General features: G+C 36.3%; 1 protein-coding gene and 1 non-coding gene across 5 annotated transcripts in view; one reads left to right on the forward strand and one right to left on the reverse strand.

Moving 5' to 3' along the window:
• Nucleotides 1-18,297, forward strand: part of EPHA6 (EPH receptor A6) — a 513,331-nt gene that overhangs the window by 20,977 nt on the left and 474,057 nt on the right. For all 4 annotated transcript variants that reach the window (XM_032187197.1, XM_032187216.1, XM_032187206.1 and 1 more), the window contains exon 2: nt 14,893-14,957. In XM_032187197.1, coding sequence (XP_032043088.1) covers nt 14,893-14,957 — 65 coding nt within the window. The remainder of the gene's footprint in view (nt 1-14,892; nt 14,958-18,297) is intronic.
• On the reverse strand, nt 2,343-2,414 carry TRNAA-UGC. Its single transcript has one exon. It is a non-coding gene; the product is annotated as a tRNA-Ala (tRNA).

The following is an 18,297-nucleotide window of genomic DNA, read 5'->3' on the forward strand; positions in this document are numbered from 1 at the left end:
GACTGTTTTACATTGCGCTGTTTTAGCAGTCAGTTTGTTTGCTTTTATTATTTTCATGAAAGTATTATACTGTTAGGTTATAACACTTTTTTCTGCTGCTTAATTTTAAAGAGCCACAGACTAGGAAAAGATGTATTAAAACATGTTCCCTGCATCATATTCAAATCACCTCTTGCACTGTAGAAAATTCAAAGGAATTCCTGAAGTAAGATAGAAAAGCAGAGTCTTTTTACTTTCTATTCTTGATGTGAAATCAGAAAAGAGTTTACTTTCTCCCATTTCATTACCAGATAGTCACAAAAGGGGAAGGAGAAAAAAAAGGGGGTGGTGGGGGGGAAAGAGACTATAACTATATACTGATGAATATGAGACTACTTATTCAACAGGAGAGGCATACCAGCTTAGTACATGAACACATTCTCAGATCTATTTTATGCTCTTCAGTTATCTTTGGAATCTTAATCTGTATGTATGTGCTTTAAAAGTATATCACTCAAAGCTTGAAGTCTGTATGTGGTAGAGATGAGCACTTCAATGCCATCCAATCTTTTAAAGCAATTTGATTTTTGGTTAGATAGTCAAAACTTATTTACTGTCAAGTAAATGACAGGATGCTGTATATTTATTTGTTGATAACGTTAAAAGTATTGCAAACCTGATTATTTTGTAAAAACAATTGAGCCTTCATGCTGATGTTCCACTGTAAGTAAGAGACCAAGAATTTCAAAGCTACCAATTATTAGCATGTACTTTAGTTTGACAGCCTGACCTAGCACCTGGAAAATGTTCATGCTGTGAAAGCTTGGTGCTTGACACCATAAATTATAAATGAAGAGCTGGTGGAAAAAGTGGCAGACTGACTCCGAGAAAGAGAGAATTACAAAGCTGAAAAACATTAAACTGACTGGCTGTGTGGATATTTAATCAAAGGAGATAGAAAGCATTTTATCATCATGAATATAAACCTGGGATATCTCTGGGAGTATTTGTCATGATTGGAACAACTCTTCTTTCTAATAAGTTTTATTTACTTTGGTATATTTTGAGAGGCTGCATTAAAAAAATAAATAAATAAAAATATGTAGTCAAATGTTAACCTCATGATTTCCAAGTTGCCTTTGAGTTCTTTCTAGAAATTTTTTTTTTCACAGTTCTAGACTTCTGGAGTCTTTTCTGTATGTCTTGTACAACGCAGCCATAAAGCCAACTATAGTAAACCTTTCACTTCCAAAGTGTGTAACTTACTAAGGAAATGAGATGCCACTTCAGAATTCAAGGAGGCAAATTGGTCATATTACTTGAGAGCACTGACACCTTTGAAAGAAAGTCTTGACTGGTTCTGCTGTGATATATGCCCACAGCTTGTGGCTCTACTGATGACTTGCCTTAACCGCTGCCAGCTAAAACTGTTACTAACCACATCACCTTTAACAAGCTGAAAAAAATACAGATGTGGGCTTGATAGCCCTCCCCAGTCCTTTGTATTTCTCTTGTTTTCTCAGGTCATTAAGGAGGTCAGGGAGCATGTCCTTGTACTTGAGTATGAATACTAACTTCATCAGGCTTATAGCGTTGCCATGGATCTGCAGTGGATTATGTTAACGTCCTGTCACTTCTGGAGGCTCATTTATATGATTTGTTGTTAAAATCTAGGTGGTAGTTCAACCTACATCAATGAAACATATGGGGATTAAACTCCTTATGGGTGGATATGCTTTTTCACCCTCTCTGCCACTTCATGGAGACATTGGTAGTTTGCAAGAGCACGCCAGTCAAGTACTGAAACAAATAGCTGGATATACAGAATCACAGAATTGTCTAGGTTGGAAGAGACCTCCAAGATCATCTAGTCCAGCCACTGACATAACACTAACAAGTCCTCTACTAAACCATATCACTAAGTTCAACATCTAAACATCTTTTAAAGACCTCCAGGGATGGTGACTCCACCACTTCCCTGGGCAGCCCATTCCAATGCCTAATGACCCTTTCTGTAAATAAGTTCTTCTAAATATCCAACCTAAAACACCCCGGCGCAACTTTAGCCCATTCCCCCTCATCCTGTCACCAGGCACGTGGGAGAATAGACCAACCCCCACCTCGCTACAGCCTCCTTTAAGGTACCTGTAGAGTGCGATAAGGTCACCCCTGAGTCTCCTCTTCTCCAAGCTGAACAATCCCAGCTCCCTCAGCCGCTCCTCGTAGGACTTGTTCTCCAGACCCCTCACCAGCTTCATTGCCCTTCTCGGGACTCGCTTGAGCACCTCGATGTCCTTCTTGTAGCAAGGGGCCCAAAACTGAACACAGTACTCGAGGTGCAGCTTCACCAGAGCCAAAAAGGCTGGAGATGCTGGGGTTTGAACCCAGGGCCTCTTACATGCAAAGCAAGCACTCTCCCACTGAGCTACATTCCCTGGCCAGCACCCCTGATAGATCTGCCATTTATGAGCTGTATGAGCCATCTGCTTTCTGTATCATAGCTTTTCTGTCTGCAAAATAGGCATGACTCCTATCTCATTCTGTGACATAAAAATACTGACTGAATGTAGGCAAGCTCTTATTTAACAGCCTAGAGTTAAGTTATGCTAAACTACAGAAGTAGTAGAAGACAGAGGGTGATAAAGACCCATCAGCTTCAGGGGGTAGGTCTGTGCCACCACTCATCCTCCTGAGGCCAATTCTGCATCTTGTGGGCACAGAAATGCCTGCCTGCTGGTCTCATGGCTCTTCTTCCTGCATCTGATTTGCTTGTAGGTCACACTTCAGACTCCTTGTTCCTGCTTTCATCTGTGACTGAAGCAGCATGCTCTGCAGCTGCGGCAATATGCACCCTCAAGCACCCTGCCAGAAAGCCCAGAGTGGGCCCTTATTTCAGTTCTTGTGTTAGAGATGCTCAAACAGTTCTTCATGGAGCCATGCTGTGAGTCAAGCATGAGCTCTCTTTAGTTGCCTCAGCCTTTGTACCTCTCCTAACATCTTCCTGTTTTATTCCTCAGAGAGACCAAACAGCTTATTTTTTGTCATGGTTATTAAGTAACTACTTGAGTAAGCAGTGCCCATCTATCTTCCCGTTCCCCATCTGTCACTATGAGCTGTTCTCTTCCAAACTTCTTTCTTTAAAAGGAAAAGTTCTGTAATGGTTTTGGTTCTCACTCCACTTGAAAAGAAACAGGTCACCCGGTTGAAGGTATCTCTATGTCAATTTCTCTGATTTTGCATGGGACAAAGGGAACAAACCCTTAACTATACAATTTTATGCTTCATTAATAGAGGGGCTAGTCTTTGGATCAGTGCAGTGGGAGAAAGAATGGGTGAATAATATAATAACAATATCATAATAATTCTAATAATGTTTCTAATAAGGTGGGTTTGATTATCTCCATCAACTTCAATGTGAAGTTTCTGTACCACTTGAATAGAGGAAATCCCAAGAAATGTAGAGTATAAGAACAATAGCTACGGAAGCATTAACTTCATAACTAGTCTGACTGACAGTTCCATGTAAGTTTTGGTATATTTTTCTGAAAAATTTTGCGTGTTCTTTTCACTTCTGGATAGATGTCATGTAACCTTTTTGTTTGTTTTATCACCGCTTGAAAAAAAAAAAAAAAAAAGTTAGTATAGTAAAAGTCATAAAAGCAAATGCATGGAAGAATGCAGAACAAAAAAGGTTAACAGTAAAGTGGAGAGTATTAAATCTAGCATCGCGACTCCATCACCCAAGTCACAGTCTAGTAGGATTGGCTTCAACACGCAAGTCATTTGTACTTTACCCATGCAAGGAAAGAGAAATCCATTTGTCTGAATTTCACTTGTTTCTAATTTCCCTAATGAAGATACAGTCAGGTTAATAAACATAGCTGTCAAAACTGTCAGGTGTTCATGTTCATTTAGGAAAATCTGCCCAGTAATCTACTGTTGACATGAACATGATGCTGAACTGAATATCAATTAGCTTTTTCAAGTCAGAATGAAAATTATTACGTAGGACAGCTAGACTCTTATCATAATTTTGTGACTCCTGTTTTTATTAGGGTTAGCTCCTGACTTTGCATCTCCCACATGAAAAGAAAAGCTTAGGAAAATAATATAGATATATGACATAATACCATCTCCAGTGTTATTTTCTGGACCTGTGACCTGCATTAATTTATCTCACATCATTTTGCCATGAATCCCTGCTGAAAAGAAATGCCTTAGAAATGAAAGCTGAGTCAATGCTTAAGATCACACTGTTTTCCTGGTATCTGAAAAGTCTTTCTTCCCATCTTATACCTTGTGCAGAGTCCAGTAAAGTACAACAGTCTGCTTTTACCAGCCAGGACTTGCTCTTCAATTCTGTGTTTGCTGACTGTCCTGCGGGGCTGACAGTGCAGCACTCAGCCCCTACTGATGCGTTACAAATATAGGAATTAGTCCCTTCTGGCTGGTCTGTGGACTTGAGAACCTCCTTCTGTCTTATTCCCCTGTTCGGCTGTGCAGTGTTCAACTAAATCACTTTGAAATCACTTTGACGCTGTGCTCCTGGGAAAAATCTCTATTATAGGCTAGGAGAGAGAGGATATTACCTATTCTGTCTCTATTTCAAAGTTACCTGAGGAAAAGTTGGGGGTTCATCTTTTTCTGAAGTAAACTAATTTTTTTTCTAAATGTGAATATGCTTTCTCTTTACCTCAATAATTTTATTTTTTTCTTGTGCTTGTGGATAAGACTCATGTCGGAGAAGTAAGAGTGTATGTTAGACCTCAAAACAGATGTTTACAGTTGTCTTAGGGCAAAACAACTTGTGAAACAGTAAAATAACGTAAAGATTTAACTGCGTAAAATATGGGTTTGTAACTGTTATCCCCCCAAAAAATCCAGTGTAGAAATTGTCATGTATTTGAGCACAATAGCTACATTTTCTACATGCTTTGGTGCCACTGAATGTGTCAGTATGATGCCCATGGCTCCACACTGTATTCATGAAATGAAATGTGGCACCCATGTTACTGGGGAAGCCTGTATCTTCTGAATGATGTTGTGTGTCCATGGCAGATAAATTGTTTAATTGCTCCTATTTATTTGGTATGTTTGTCTGTATCGTTAACAGCAATTGAAGTTGTGTGATATTGAAAATGTAAGTCAATGTAGAATATCCATTTAATCACTTCTGTCCCTCATAAGTTACTTTAGAGGGACTTGCACCATTGGAGCAGTCCTATACACATGTGCAGAAAAAACACTAAAGCATGGACTGTTGTGGCAGTGTGGAGGTGATGCAATCTCTAGTTAAGTTCCACAGCAAGGAGCTCCTGCTGTAGGCCATCACACAGAGGGGCTCTGAGTGCTGCTGCAAAACAGGACTAAAGGTCATTTCTCTTGCCTCCATTCTCCTGATTCTTCTTTTTTTTTTTTTTTTTTTTTTTTTATGTCAGAGAAATAAATCTCACAAGGTGCTTCATACAGAAAGCTGCTACAAAGCTTTCATACCTTGTCTCAAATAATTTTAAACACTAATACCTGTCAAATAGTCTCTATTTTAGTTGTACTGAGACTACTTCAGATGTGAACTCTGCATGTTTTATGATAATTGACTAATATTCAGAATTAATCCGTTGTTTCCAATTTTCTTTTTTGTTTAGTTAAGCACTTGTGCGCTATTCTACAGGACTTTAATGCTATTAAAACAGACTAAAAAGGTGATGGAAATAAATAACATAAAAGTTTACCATTGTTTGGGTGTAAGTATTCTCATATCTTTAAAATAAGGCCATCTGTCTTTGTTCTTTATCTTACAAATATTAAACTCCAACTTTATAAAACTTATTTAAATTTGTCCAGCATTTCAAATATTTACTGATCCCAAAATTAAAAAAAAAAGTAATTATCAATCATATCTTGTCTACTTAAAATGATATAGGTATGTTCAGTGGGTTGCATACAGGTTATAAATTACAAATGATAATAATTGCTCATCAGAGCATTTTGATAAGTATTTGAAGTACATTGAAGAATTGTTTCTTACAATAAACTGACATTAGGAAGGAAGTAAAAATGCTATTGTTAAACTAAGAAATGATGGTGTTTAGTCTGTGGCCTACAGCCACAGCCTTGTTACTTTTTAAAAATTTACTGTCCTGCTTTTAGAAAGGCAGATGTTAAAATAATAAAAATAAGCCACAGTAAATGCGGCCTATTTTTGTAGACAAAAAGCTGACTGTATGTTCTAATTTTTGTCTTTTTATTCAAATAACACATAAGGACTGCTGTCTATTGTTCCCCAAAGATGAAAGCCAGGGCTTTCTCCAAACAGTAGACTTTTCCGACTACCCATCAGAATTTACAGTGATAATTTCAACAGTAATTTCTAGATGAAGAAAATATATATGTGAAGTGAACCTTTGCAGTCTTAGTAGACGCTGGTAAAAGATAAAAATGTAAATTCCTTAGTGCTATAGAAATAACAAATGAGTTAGGCCTACCTGTAGAATTTTGAATGTCAAGTTTGCTGGTTTTAGCTCAGATATAACTTTACTTCTGAGATACTGAAACACATTTATTCAGAATCTGAGTATTTTTTCATCCCATTATGGCTGCATGCCTTGTTATTTGGAAATATATGTAAAACTGCATTTTTCGTCATGAAAATGTAATTTGTATGTATGTTCATATAGCTCCTCTTTCCAAAGATATAATCATATATTATGCTTATGATTTGTTCTTCTAAAGTAAGGTCATGATGCAATCAGAGATCAGTTACATGGCATGAATAACAAATAGAAAAATCCACATGTTTGTAAAGGAAATGGCTTATTTCTCTGAATGATGAAAAACTTATGGAGTTGAAAAAATAAGTATTTGGCAAATGAGTTGCAAACAGAAAGGAACACATAAGCTTGCAGAAATGATATGCAGTGAGTATAGTAATCAGCTTTGGTCTTAAATATGTTTCATCCACTTAATTGTTCAAATGAAATACCGTGTCATTCCAAGGTTAGTTGCTGCTTCCCTTTCCCTAGCTTCAGGGGGTTGACAGTATATGGAATAATGGTACTGAAGATACAGCGGGAATCAATTGCCTCTGCCTCCATCAGTTCTCTCAGTAGGTACAAGACACTCTTTCATTTTAAAAAATTACATAAATTACATCTCTCAGTGTGGTATCTTCTGATTTTAGGTAGCAAGAATGAAGTAAAGATTTTAGTTTATTTATCTTTCTTATTTATATGGCACAGTTATATAAAAATCTGCAATCCATAATCCAAATTCAACACCATTTTCCACCAAAAAAGCACAGGAAGAGACTGAATACTAAATCAGAGCTTCATCTTGCTTTTTCTATTTAGTACTTAATCCAATGAAGTTATTCTGATGTAACTGAGTGGTCTGCAATGGTTGGCAATGCATACAACAATAGTACAACAAAGGAAAAAGGAAGTCAGAATGAAAGAAAAGCAATGTGAAAAAGGATAACGCTTTTGGTATGAAAAATGTTGGCTTTATTCTGGTGAGAGATGGAGCAGCTTTCTAGTCTCAGAAGTATGTGCATGTTTGCACATAAAGGCACGGAGAAGATAATTATTTTGGCTCTGGAATAGCAGGAGCACTAAGAAAGTGTAGGAAAGCATAAAATAAAAAAGAGAATAAATTTTAATTTCTTAAAAAAATGATCCTGCTGGAAAATAGGTAATAAGGTTTCCTAGGAAAGAAGGTTGAATGAAAAAGGTGGGTAGCAGTGTTTTATGCAAAGGAAATGCTGTTTGTTAGCAAACAGCACAGAGCCATAGGATTTGAAATTACATGTATCAAGGCAATAGTGACATTGAAACAGATAACTGAATCAATATAGGAAACAGGGTAAGTTATTCCTTAAACATCTGTATGGAATACATGGAAAGAAAAATGGTGCTGTGAGGGAATTAGTTTTTGAAGATGATTACTGGAGACCTCATGTAACTGGGAGTAAAATGCCACCAAGTCAAAGAACAGTTGTCTACCCTAAAAAAATATTGCACCCAGTCTAGTAACTTACTGGGCTGGGGAGGTGAGTTTGCCATTAATGAGATGTTGGTATTTATTCATGAAAAATTATTCTGACTTATTTTCATTCATTAGAGTAGAATTCTAATTGTGTGTGTGTGTGCGAGTATGAAAAGGAAAAAGGTCAAAGTGTGGAAATTACTTTTTAAAATTCTTGACTGCAAAATCATTGATACATTAAAAGGCCAGTTTTGGATAACAGCTCAGTCTACTTTAGAGGTAATATGAAAGCATAAATTAGAAATAAAAACACGTGTAGTAATTAATAGAAAAAGACTACACACATGGAAGTTAATACCCATTAGAAAGTATTAAGTGTAGAAAATTGAAAATTAAACTAAGTGTGTTAGATAAAAGCCCATGTCTCAGAATACTCAGGATAAGGGGAATTTCCTTACTGCATTATGAATAGAGTTATTGTGTAAATAGTGTTGAAATATTTTTAGGAAAAGGTGAAGAAAAAAAGGTACTCAGAATTGAGAAATTTAGAAATTACTAATTTATTCACACAACATGAAAAATATGGAGTGCTCCCCAGCTGGCATAGAAAGTTCTCTTCCAAGAGTCCTGGAAGAATTGGCCAAGGAGATCTCTGGGCTACTGATGGTAACTTTAATGAGTTTGGGGACACAGGGAATTTAAGAGTGCTGGAAAAGCGTAGGTGTTAGAGTACTAGTTTGAACAGAAAAGGGAAGCACCATTAACCAGGAAACTAGATTTTTATAAAAATCAGTGCTGGAGAGGATTTGAGAAGTCATTTAGCTCCCTCTGCCCCAAGGCAACGTCAGTTTATGTAGAAACCAGTGTTTAATGTGTGTTAAAAGCCTCCTGTCGTGGAGATTCCCCAACTTCCCAATTAGTCTCAACTATCCCTCTTCTCTACAACTGTAGGGGAGGTAAGGATTTTCCTGCAGTCTAACATAAAACTCTTCTTCCTTATTAACCATTAATAAAGAGAACAGATCATTCTGTTTGGCTTTCAACTGCCTTCGATACACTTGAGGTCTGTGACTGGATAGCCCCTCTAATTTAACCTCCAAGGTGCACAACTGCCGAGTAGTCAGGACTTTCCAGAGCACAGCCTTTCTAGAGATCTCGTTGTTCCTGTTGCTCTCCAGTGTTTTCTTGGCAAGTGATCCTTGTGTTTCTTGAAGGAAGGCACTGAAAACCAGACACAGAACTCCCTTACAAAAGGCTTACAAATGTTGAAGAGAGGGGAAGGATAGCTTTATGTTTTTCACTGGCTCTAATCCTGTTTATTTATCTCAGTCACACAACATTGCTTTGTTTGCTATGCGATTTGCTATGACCCCCCTATACTTTTTCTGCAGAATTGCTATCTAGACAGGGGCTCCTAGTCCTTTATTACTGCAGCTCGTTAATCTTGCCTAAACCAGATATCTGTGGCATGCAAAATAATGGAAATGCTGGAAAAGGACTTACGATATATATAGAATGATGTCAGTTCATTTGTTTTATAGAAAACAGGCCTGGTCAAAAACCAAACAATTAAATCATTTTTTTTCCCAGTTGATTACATGTTAATTGCCAAAGATAACTTGCATATTGCTTATCTCTTCTTTCCTTCTCCCTCAAGCAGACAAACCACAGAGGTAACATGTTTAGATTTTGTAAAGGATGACCAAATACCACAGAGCATTCTGACAGTAGAAAGCTTCTGAAAGTAGAAAGTGGATTTAGCAAATGGGGGTCTAAGAAACCGTGAAGTATTTTTCAGTGACTGGTAAATTGCAGAACTGGAGATGTTCTTTATGCAGCATTCAAAATTCTGACTGGTCAACATCGTTCGTTAGTAACATGGGAATAAAGTCAGCAGCTGACAAAAGAGTAACAGAGTGCTAAGTAAATAAAGAGGATGTGCAGACAGAAACCAGCCTGTATCACTTAGTAAAGGTCAGCCCTTAAAAGTAAAATGTGTTTTAATATAAACAAATGGATCTTTGTATGTTCAAGAAGAAAAATGCAACCTGAATTGAAAAATAATGGTGAAAAGGAGCGATTCAGCAAAGGACAGTGATCTTGATAGATTAGTAGCTGCCTATGAGAGCTGTGCTGCCATAAAAAATGGGCTGATGTGACTTGGGATATATAAACAGGATATGAAAATTGGGAAGGTTCTTTATCTTAATGAGTATTGTTAGAAGGAATGACTTCAGAATACTTTAGGTGATCCTTGTTTCAAAAAATGAAAGAAAAAAAGGCCATCAAAATTGAAAAAGAGTGCAGTCACTTCAGAAGAGAGTTGTAACAACTGTCTTGGGGGCTGGAAGTGAGAGACTTGAGAAGCTCAGGGTGTTCATCTTCTAAATGTGAACTGATTACAGTTGATAAGTAAGTTCTCAGAGCAAAAAAATAGTGCCAGTTTTGTGTGTCTCAGGATATCATCAGTCATAACTGCCCTACTGGAAGACAGTGAAACTTTCCATCTGCTATTTGTGCATCTTTTACCCTGCACAGCAGAGAGATCCTACATCCGTGAACCTGGCATTGGCTTGCTGGCCAACCCAGCCAGCAGACAGCTAAGGCAAGTGTGCTGCCAGGGCAAGCAAGTTGTTACAACATACCTAGACAGGGAAAAAAAAAAAAAAAAAAAAAAAAAGTGTTTTTTTTTTTTTTTTAAAAAAAAGTATGCTATCGAGCCCAATATAGAGGTAATGGTGAAATATATTAGTCTATAATGAGTGGAAGGTCAGTCTAGGTGATCTGATAGCCTATTCTGATGTCAGACTATGAATCCGTGAAGTAATTTGGCTGAAATCCTTAATGCTTTTAAAACTCTTAGGTCAGACTGTCTGCAGCTGTGTGAAGAAAGGAGAAAAGAAATGGGTGACATGAATGTTCGGAAGGCTTTTTCCTTTGTTGTACAGACAAGATTGTGGAGTTCATCTTCAGAGCCATATTTTGGAATCAGTATTAAAATTCCATGCTGCCAGTCCTCAGAGCTCTGATCATCATAATTTTAAATAAAGCAGTTCCCTCAGGACTGGGCAAAACTTCTAAAAAGATTAATTTCAATTGTAAAGTCTAATAATAGCAATGAAGGACACATCAAAAAAAAAAAAGTTCATTATGGCATGATGAGTTATAATGGTGTAATATCTATTAAGGAATACACTGGAAAACAAAGCTGAACACTTAAATTCTATGTATGAACTATGCAGTTAACTAAAACAATAGGTTTATAGTTGGATGTTAAGTCAGGACATTATTGTTGTCCAAGTGACAGCATTCCTGGCTTAGTTACTTAAGGAAAGAAATGCAAGTGCTAAATCTAAGTTGTTTTTATTGAAAAAGATTTTTAAAGGTTCTTCAGTTCATTCTGAATTGGGACATGCATGACTAATGGCAGAACTATGTTCTTTGTTCTTGTTCACTCTGCAAGTTTTACAGTCTGCATCACCTCAAAGATCTGCCTCCTACAGATGGAGGTTAGTGTAAGAAATGTCAATAACATTGCTTAGTTGCAACCAATTTATTTATAGGTGTTTTTTTCATAAATATTAATTTCAGTAGTTCCAGGCCTCCACTTTTCTTATGCTTGCAGCTAATGGCTTGTCCATAATGACCTCTTTGCATGAAGTCTCGTTTAAGAGGAATGGGACTTTTTAAGGCAGAGAAAGGAGCATAAGCAAGTAGGCATGGGGACAAGGGTCAATAAATATAGCTTCCTGGTTCCATTAACTTTTTGGAGAATGTTCTTATTTTAAACATTGTGTGTAGTGTCTACTGTCTCTTTTCAGCCTCTGTGCATGTGTATTTCCAGTTCCTTAGAAGCTACAAATATTCTACAGCCAGCAAAGAGATGCTCATTCCTGTATGCAAATCAGATGTATACATGCAAGCATTCCTCTTAGTCTGGATTTTTTTTTGGCAGAGTGAATTTTCTGCCAAGGAGCTGTGAGTTGGAAGCTTCTTGGCAGTGCAAATTTGTCTGCCATCAGGTCTGTGCTGCTGGGGATAGACTGTTTCTTAATTACCTCATTTAAAGCTAGCTCGGGTATCTGTCCCACACTGAAGTCTATCGTGTAGATATCTCCAAATCACTGAAGTGTGTGAGGATTTTATTACTTTATCTGTGTCCTCATTTGTATTGCAGCTCCTGTTGATTTCACTGCTTTACAGGGCTTTGTATTTCTTTGTCATAAATGTGCTGTTTACTTGATCTGTCATCATTTGCACATTTTTGACTCATAATTCTTTTATGTCTTTTGATAGGAATCGTGTTGCAATGGCAGCCTTAATTTTAATGATCTTCATTTCTGACTTTGAAAGTGTTGCTGTTCTAGTTCGGGTTATTTGCTGGTTGATTGTTTGAATTCTCTAGTTTGAGTTTCTAGCTGATTTGGTGGCTATAGGTGAGCATACGTGACCATAAAAGATGCTTAGTAGGTAAAAATATATCAAAAATTGTATTTAGTAAAGTCAGTTATTTGATGGGGATCATTTTGTAAATATATACATGAAATATTAGAACATGGTTCATGTACATTTAAATTTAGCATACTTTCAGTGATGAATTCACACCACTTTTTATTTTTTTTAATATATAACTTTGAGCTTTCAGGTAGTACTGGATTAATTCAGGCAAGGAATTAATTAATTCAACCTCCACTGAAGAAATGAATTACTTTTCCTTCCTGTATTTTGGTCCTTGTTCCTTCGAAGTATTAGTTTTGAATACCTCAATATTTATTAAATCACTGCCCTGCTACCACAAAAATCATGAAAGCGAAACAGCATATTATACCCTGACACTGCTTACAAGAGTCAATTTCTGCCTGCAGGTCCATAGGTTTTGCAGTAACTTCCAGTGTTTTTTTTTATTTATTTAATTATGTATGAAAGAATTAAAATCTCATCATGATATTACTTGATAAATAGCAAAATAGAATCTCAGTTGAGAAGCAAATATATTTATAATTTGCCCATGATGTCTGGGTTTGCTTGAGAGATAGGGAGGAAGACATGGAGGAAAGAAAACAAACTCCTTATATGAACTGAAATATTCTCAGAAACCAGCTGAGTACTTGGTCTTGGCTATGAAAAGGAGATGTCAAAAACCACTGGCTTAAGTTTTTTGGAGGTGACAGATCCCCATTACATTGTTGCTTGGAGGGTGATAGAGGAAGCTGATGCTTCACCAACCAAATTTGAAGATGCTATTCTGACTCTGGAACAAGAGTTTGGTAGCCTGATGTAAACAACAAATACTACGACAACTATAAATCACAGCTTTGTAAGTAATCAGTAGAGGCAGTGGTCTTAGTGGGGACTGGGATTCAATATTTTGGAAATAAAAGGGTGTGTAAAATAAAAGGTTGAATTTGTCTTTGAGTTATTCACAAAGCTTCATAAACTGGTTAAACATTGAAGAAGCAGGAAGTAGAACCCTCCCCTTTGTGGAGTATCCTTTTTAAAATGTCATTTATTTCTTCAGATAAATCATTAAAAATTTAGTTGGTTAATGTTGAGCTTTTTACCTGACTGTAAATTTGCTGATAAGGCTACTTCAATATGAAGCTAAAAGTCAACATACAGCCAAATATAGAACTCTAACTGCTACTAATACAAGAGATGAAGGTGTTAGGCCAAGTTTCATCTAAGAAGCTGGCAAGTCCCAACAGTTTGCATGCTGATGTATCTATTCCATATGGCAAAAAATCATGACCTGACATCTACTCATAATGATGTAAATGCTTTATAGAAACATTATAGATAGCTGTAGAGTTTATTGTCTAAATAATCAATGTGCAGATAAAAGGTGGAAGATAATGTGCAACAGCATAAAACCCCAAAATGTATGTGAAGTGGTATCATGTTCCAGACTAATAGCTTAATTTTTCTCCATCATTTAGCTATCAGAAGGAGAATGGGTATTTGTGGGCTGTAAGGAGGAACTGAGCCTTCAAAACATAGTAACTTGACAATTAAAATCAGCTGCACTATACTATACTTAATTTTATGTTAAATCATAATTTACATTTTTTAAATTAGATTAGAGGGTCAGATTAAACAATTCCATTAGAGGGCAGTAGTACACATAGGTATGATGTCTCATGTACTACGTATTTAGTTTACAGCCAGCTTCTTTATTGCTATGAGCTGTGTTCTGTATAATTTTTGCATTGTTACTGACAGGAATAGAGATATGATTATAATGTAATTTAATATATTAGAATAGTGCAGAAGTATTTTGTAATATACAATCATGCACATTCTGTCATATATTAAAAAAAAAAAAGGCAGAAGATCTGCAAAATAATTATAACAACTTTCAGCATTATGATACTCCAGCTAAAATACCCACTCCAAAGTTGTTAGTCTTTCTGTTCTGAATTATACAACTTGTGCATTGTATAAATTGCATTTATTTCTTGAAAGTTTATGGTGTTTTTTTTTTTCACATGTATTTCTTTTGAAGATGTTTTTCCTTATTTTCTTGGCTTTAATACCCAACTCCACATGTAGGCTTTCTAGATTTCCAGGCAAAGGATTGCAAAATCATGCTTGCTTATTCAGGTACCATTGAATGATGAGGCATCAGTAACATGTTGTGATTTGGCAATGCTTTCAGCAAAAGATTTAGTTTTTGTATGAGTGAAATTTTCTGAGACACGTGATAATGAAATGTAAACCTCAAAAGCTTAAATGTTTTTATTGTATTGGAATATTCATACTCCAATGCTTTCATTGAAGCTTTAATATTAAAGCTTTAATAGCTTTAAGCAGATGTACCTGGCTGATATGTCTAGTTCAGTTCATATTGGTTTATACTTTGCTATACTTTATACTTGTATATGTCTAATCAAAACAACACCACAAACATATCATTTCTTTTTCCACTTTCAGTTGTGTTGCTTGATACTACAGCTGCCCTTGGAGAACTAGGATGGAAAACATTTCCTTTAAATGGGGTAAGTCACTCACTATTTTGGCTTTATTGTCTTGAATTTGGCATTCCAACAGTACTAAAGTGAATGACTGTTATAACTGAGTGAATATTCATGTAGTATGGACTCACAGGAAAGATTTTAGTTATTCTCAGGACTGGAGCAGCCTGTGTTGTAATAACAGGAAGAACAGATGCAAGAATGACATGAGTACACATTACTATGCCCTTCTCTGGCTTTTCTGCTTAGGAATCTATCCCATTTAAAAATCTAATTCTAACAGTTACATATCATAAAATTACATATTAAAAGTTCTTATTTTGGAGGATGCATTTATGAATGCGTTTTTGTGAATTAAAAGGAAAAACAAGTTTTGATTTTGTAACATGATTGAAGTGAGGATTAATATGGACTTTAGCATCTGGTAAAAAGGTATCAGGTTTGCTAAATCAGGAGAACATTACAAATATGTTAATACCATTAAACCAGTAAAAACCTGTAGAGAAAATATTTAAATATATATATATATATTATTTTTTTTCCCCTCCACTTACTGTTCTAGGTCAAAGTTCACTATTCCAGTTTAACATTTTACAGTTTCACTGTGCTGCTAGTACAGATTGTCAGGCACTTAACATTGTGTTCAAGACCTCAGAGAGTTGCAAGTACCTGGTATATTTGGAGGTGGTATGGCTAGATGAGGGTGGGGAAGAGGTGCATTTCTGCTTTTTGAAGTACAGCCATCAGTGCTTTGCCAGAGGCTATGCAGAGTCCGTGTCCTTCTTCCACCCAGTTGGTGCACTTAACAGAACATCAGAGGCATTTGAAGTTTGAGTTTTTAATTAAGATACAATGTATTAGAGCATTTAACACCTATCCCATCAGCTACTAATGTCACTATATGTACAGCTCTAGATCATATGTCATGTGTTTTTATATTAGCCGGCATTCTCTCTTAATTCTTGTGTATGACATAATTTCTCGATGCTCTGAAATGAGCACAGAAAGTTCTGTTTTTTGGAGTGAGAAATCTTGTTTCATTTTTAATTATTGCAGAAGGAAGTAGAAATTGTCTGTCCTCAGCACCTTAATAACGCATTTTTATAAAATACCTTCTGTGTCTTTGCCTTCAGCGATTTCAAGCAATGTTAGGTTTCTTAATCTCAGCCTACTCACAACTTTATGGTGATTTCTTTTTCAGAGTTTTTCAGTACATTGTATTCCTAGACACATTTCAGTCTGTTATAAATACTTCCGTATTTTTCATTTTGTATGCAGTCTTGTGCAGTATACGTTATAATTCTGAAAGTTTTTTTTTTCCTTCAGAACTCCTAGACAAAGCAAATATTGTTATATATTAAATTCCTCACAGTATTTTTGCATTATTTGCTCTAGAAAAAAAAAATGTCATATAGTATGATGAGAAAACAGCAAAGAATTTTGCTCTCTTTTTGTGGTAAGTCCCACTGGATTGGACAAGGAGGCTGGCATTTCAAAAGAAGACAGGATATAATTTCATTTTTTTCAGTAAATTCTTAAAAGTTTCAGTTACTCCTGTGACAATAACCACAATATAGAAGCATAAAAAGGCAATAAAAGTTGATTTAAAACATAACTATTACAAAATATCTCTTTTGATTGGTCATTCCTATTCTTAACTTTACTTTTGCACCATGTTGAGGCTTTCGGGGAAATTGCCTTTGCTGCATGTTAAGAACAGGCAGCACATACTAGAATAAGAGGAGCTTACCTTTGAGGCAGTAGTTGGGATTCAATTATTAGAGAATTTCCCAATAGGTAAAATTCTGTTAATAAATAAATAAATAAATAAAAGTAGCTAGAGTAAATGTGTGGGAGAAAAGTAGTCTATAGAATGATGAAAACATACAGAGTAAGGCTTACTGGGGCATTTAATAGAAAAATCTAGTGAAAATGGTAAGGTAAGGACTGGATAAATGCAGTATGGAGAGGTAGTAACTGTGAACTTCAAAAAAAAAATTGTGTCTAAACCATGCATTAATTAATGTAAGCTGTAAATTATATAAGGTTCATGAGCACTTCAGTGAAGAAGCTTTGCAACAGATTTTGGGGCGTTGTGCAGATGAGAGGAATACGTGATTTGGGGAAGAAGCATGAGCACTTTGGGAAAGAGACTGTAAGCCATTGGTCACATACAGCAGAAGATGACTGGATATGCTGACAAATGAGGTCCTCCATTTCTCTCAGATTCACAGAGGAAAATATCTTAGGTCAGCGTACTGGTCCTGTAAAGTTTGTTGTGAGCACTCGGAGGTAGTGGCAATGCTGGACTGCTGCAGAAAGAAGGAACAAACAACAAAGCAAAATAAATAGTGGAGACAAATGAATTCTATGAAATTAGACTTTTCTCACAGAGTTATGCAGAAGTGCTGGTTAAAATCAATGTTTGCCGATTTTTCTGGGTTAGTCTCTTTCTGACAAACTTCATTAAAATATAGCAAATGTACTTGTTGGTTTGGGTAGTTGATCGTATTGAAGAATTGCATACAACTATTAAAATATGTAACATTGCTTATAAAATATTAAATATACTAAAATTAAAAACTAAAGTGGAATATATTTCTAAACTATTTCTATTTAAATTATTGTGGGATCCTGTACCTTATACAAAGGTGAGAAGATTATTGAGTTTACAAATGTTTTAGGTGATTAACAGAATATTACATTTATATGCTTCTTCATGTCAATTTTGTATGTAGGCTAAGAAACAAAAAGCCAGCATTTGTGTTAGTTGTTACCTGATTCTTTTGAAAAATTAAGGTAAAATTTAAGGAGACCAGGTCACCCAGTTGGTGGATGAAGGAAAGGCAGTGGAAGTAATCTTTCTGGATTTCAGTAAGGCCTTTGATGCAGTCCCCCTTGGTATCCTTCTAGACAAATTGTCCAGCTGTGAGATAAACAGGTTCACATGATACCAGATGATGACCTGACAGCCAAGAGGGCAAACCACTTTTTAGGATGCATTGAATACAGCACAGTCAGCTGGTCAAAAGAGGTGATTCGCTCACTATATTTAGCCTTGGTGCAGCCTGACTTTGAACATTGCATGTGGTTCTGGGCCCCATGATATTAAAAGGATGTTAAAGACCCTTCAAGCATCCAGAGGAGCGCAATGGCACTGGTGAAAGAGCTGGAAGGCATGTCCCATGAGGAAAGGTTGAGGACAACTGGGTTGTCCTTATCTAATATAGATAAGAGAACGCTCAGAGGCAGCCTCATTGCTCTCTACAACATCCTGAGAAGGAGAAGCATAGAGTGAGGCGCCAGTCTCTGTTCCCTGGTCACTGATGACAGGATGCATGGGAGTGGCACGAAGCTATATCAG

Source organism: Aythya fuligula, chromosome 1 (genome assembly GCF_009819795.1).
Source record: "Aythya fuligula isolate bAytFul2 chromosome 1, bAytFul2.pri, whole genome shotgun sequence".
NCBI classification, from domain to species: domain Eukaryota; kingdom Metazoa; phylum Chordata; class Aves; order Anseriformes; family Anatidae; genus Aythya; species Aythya fuligula.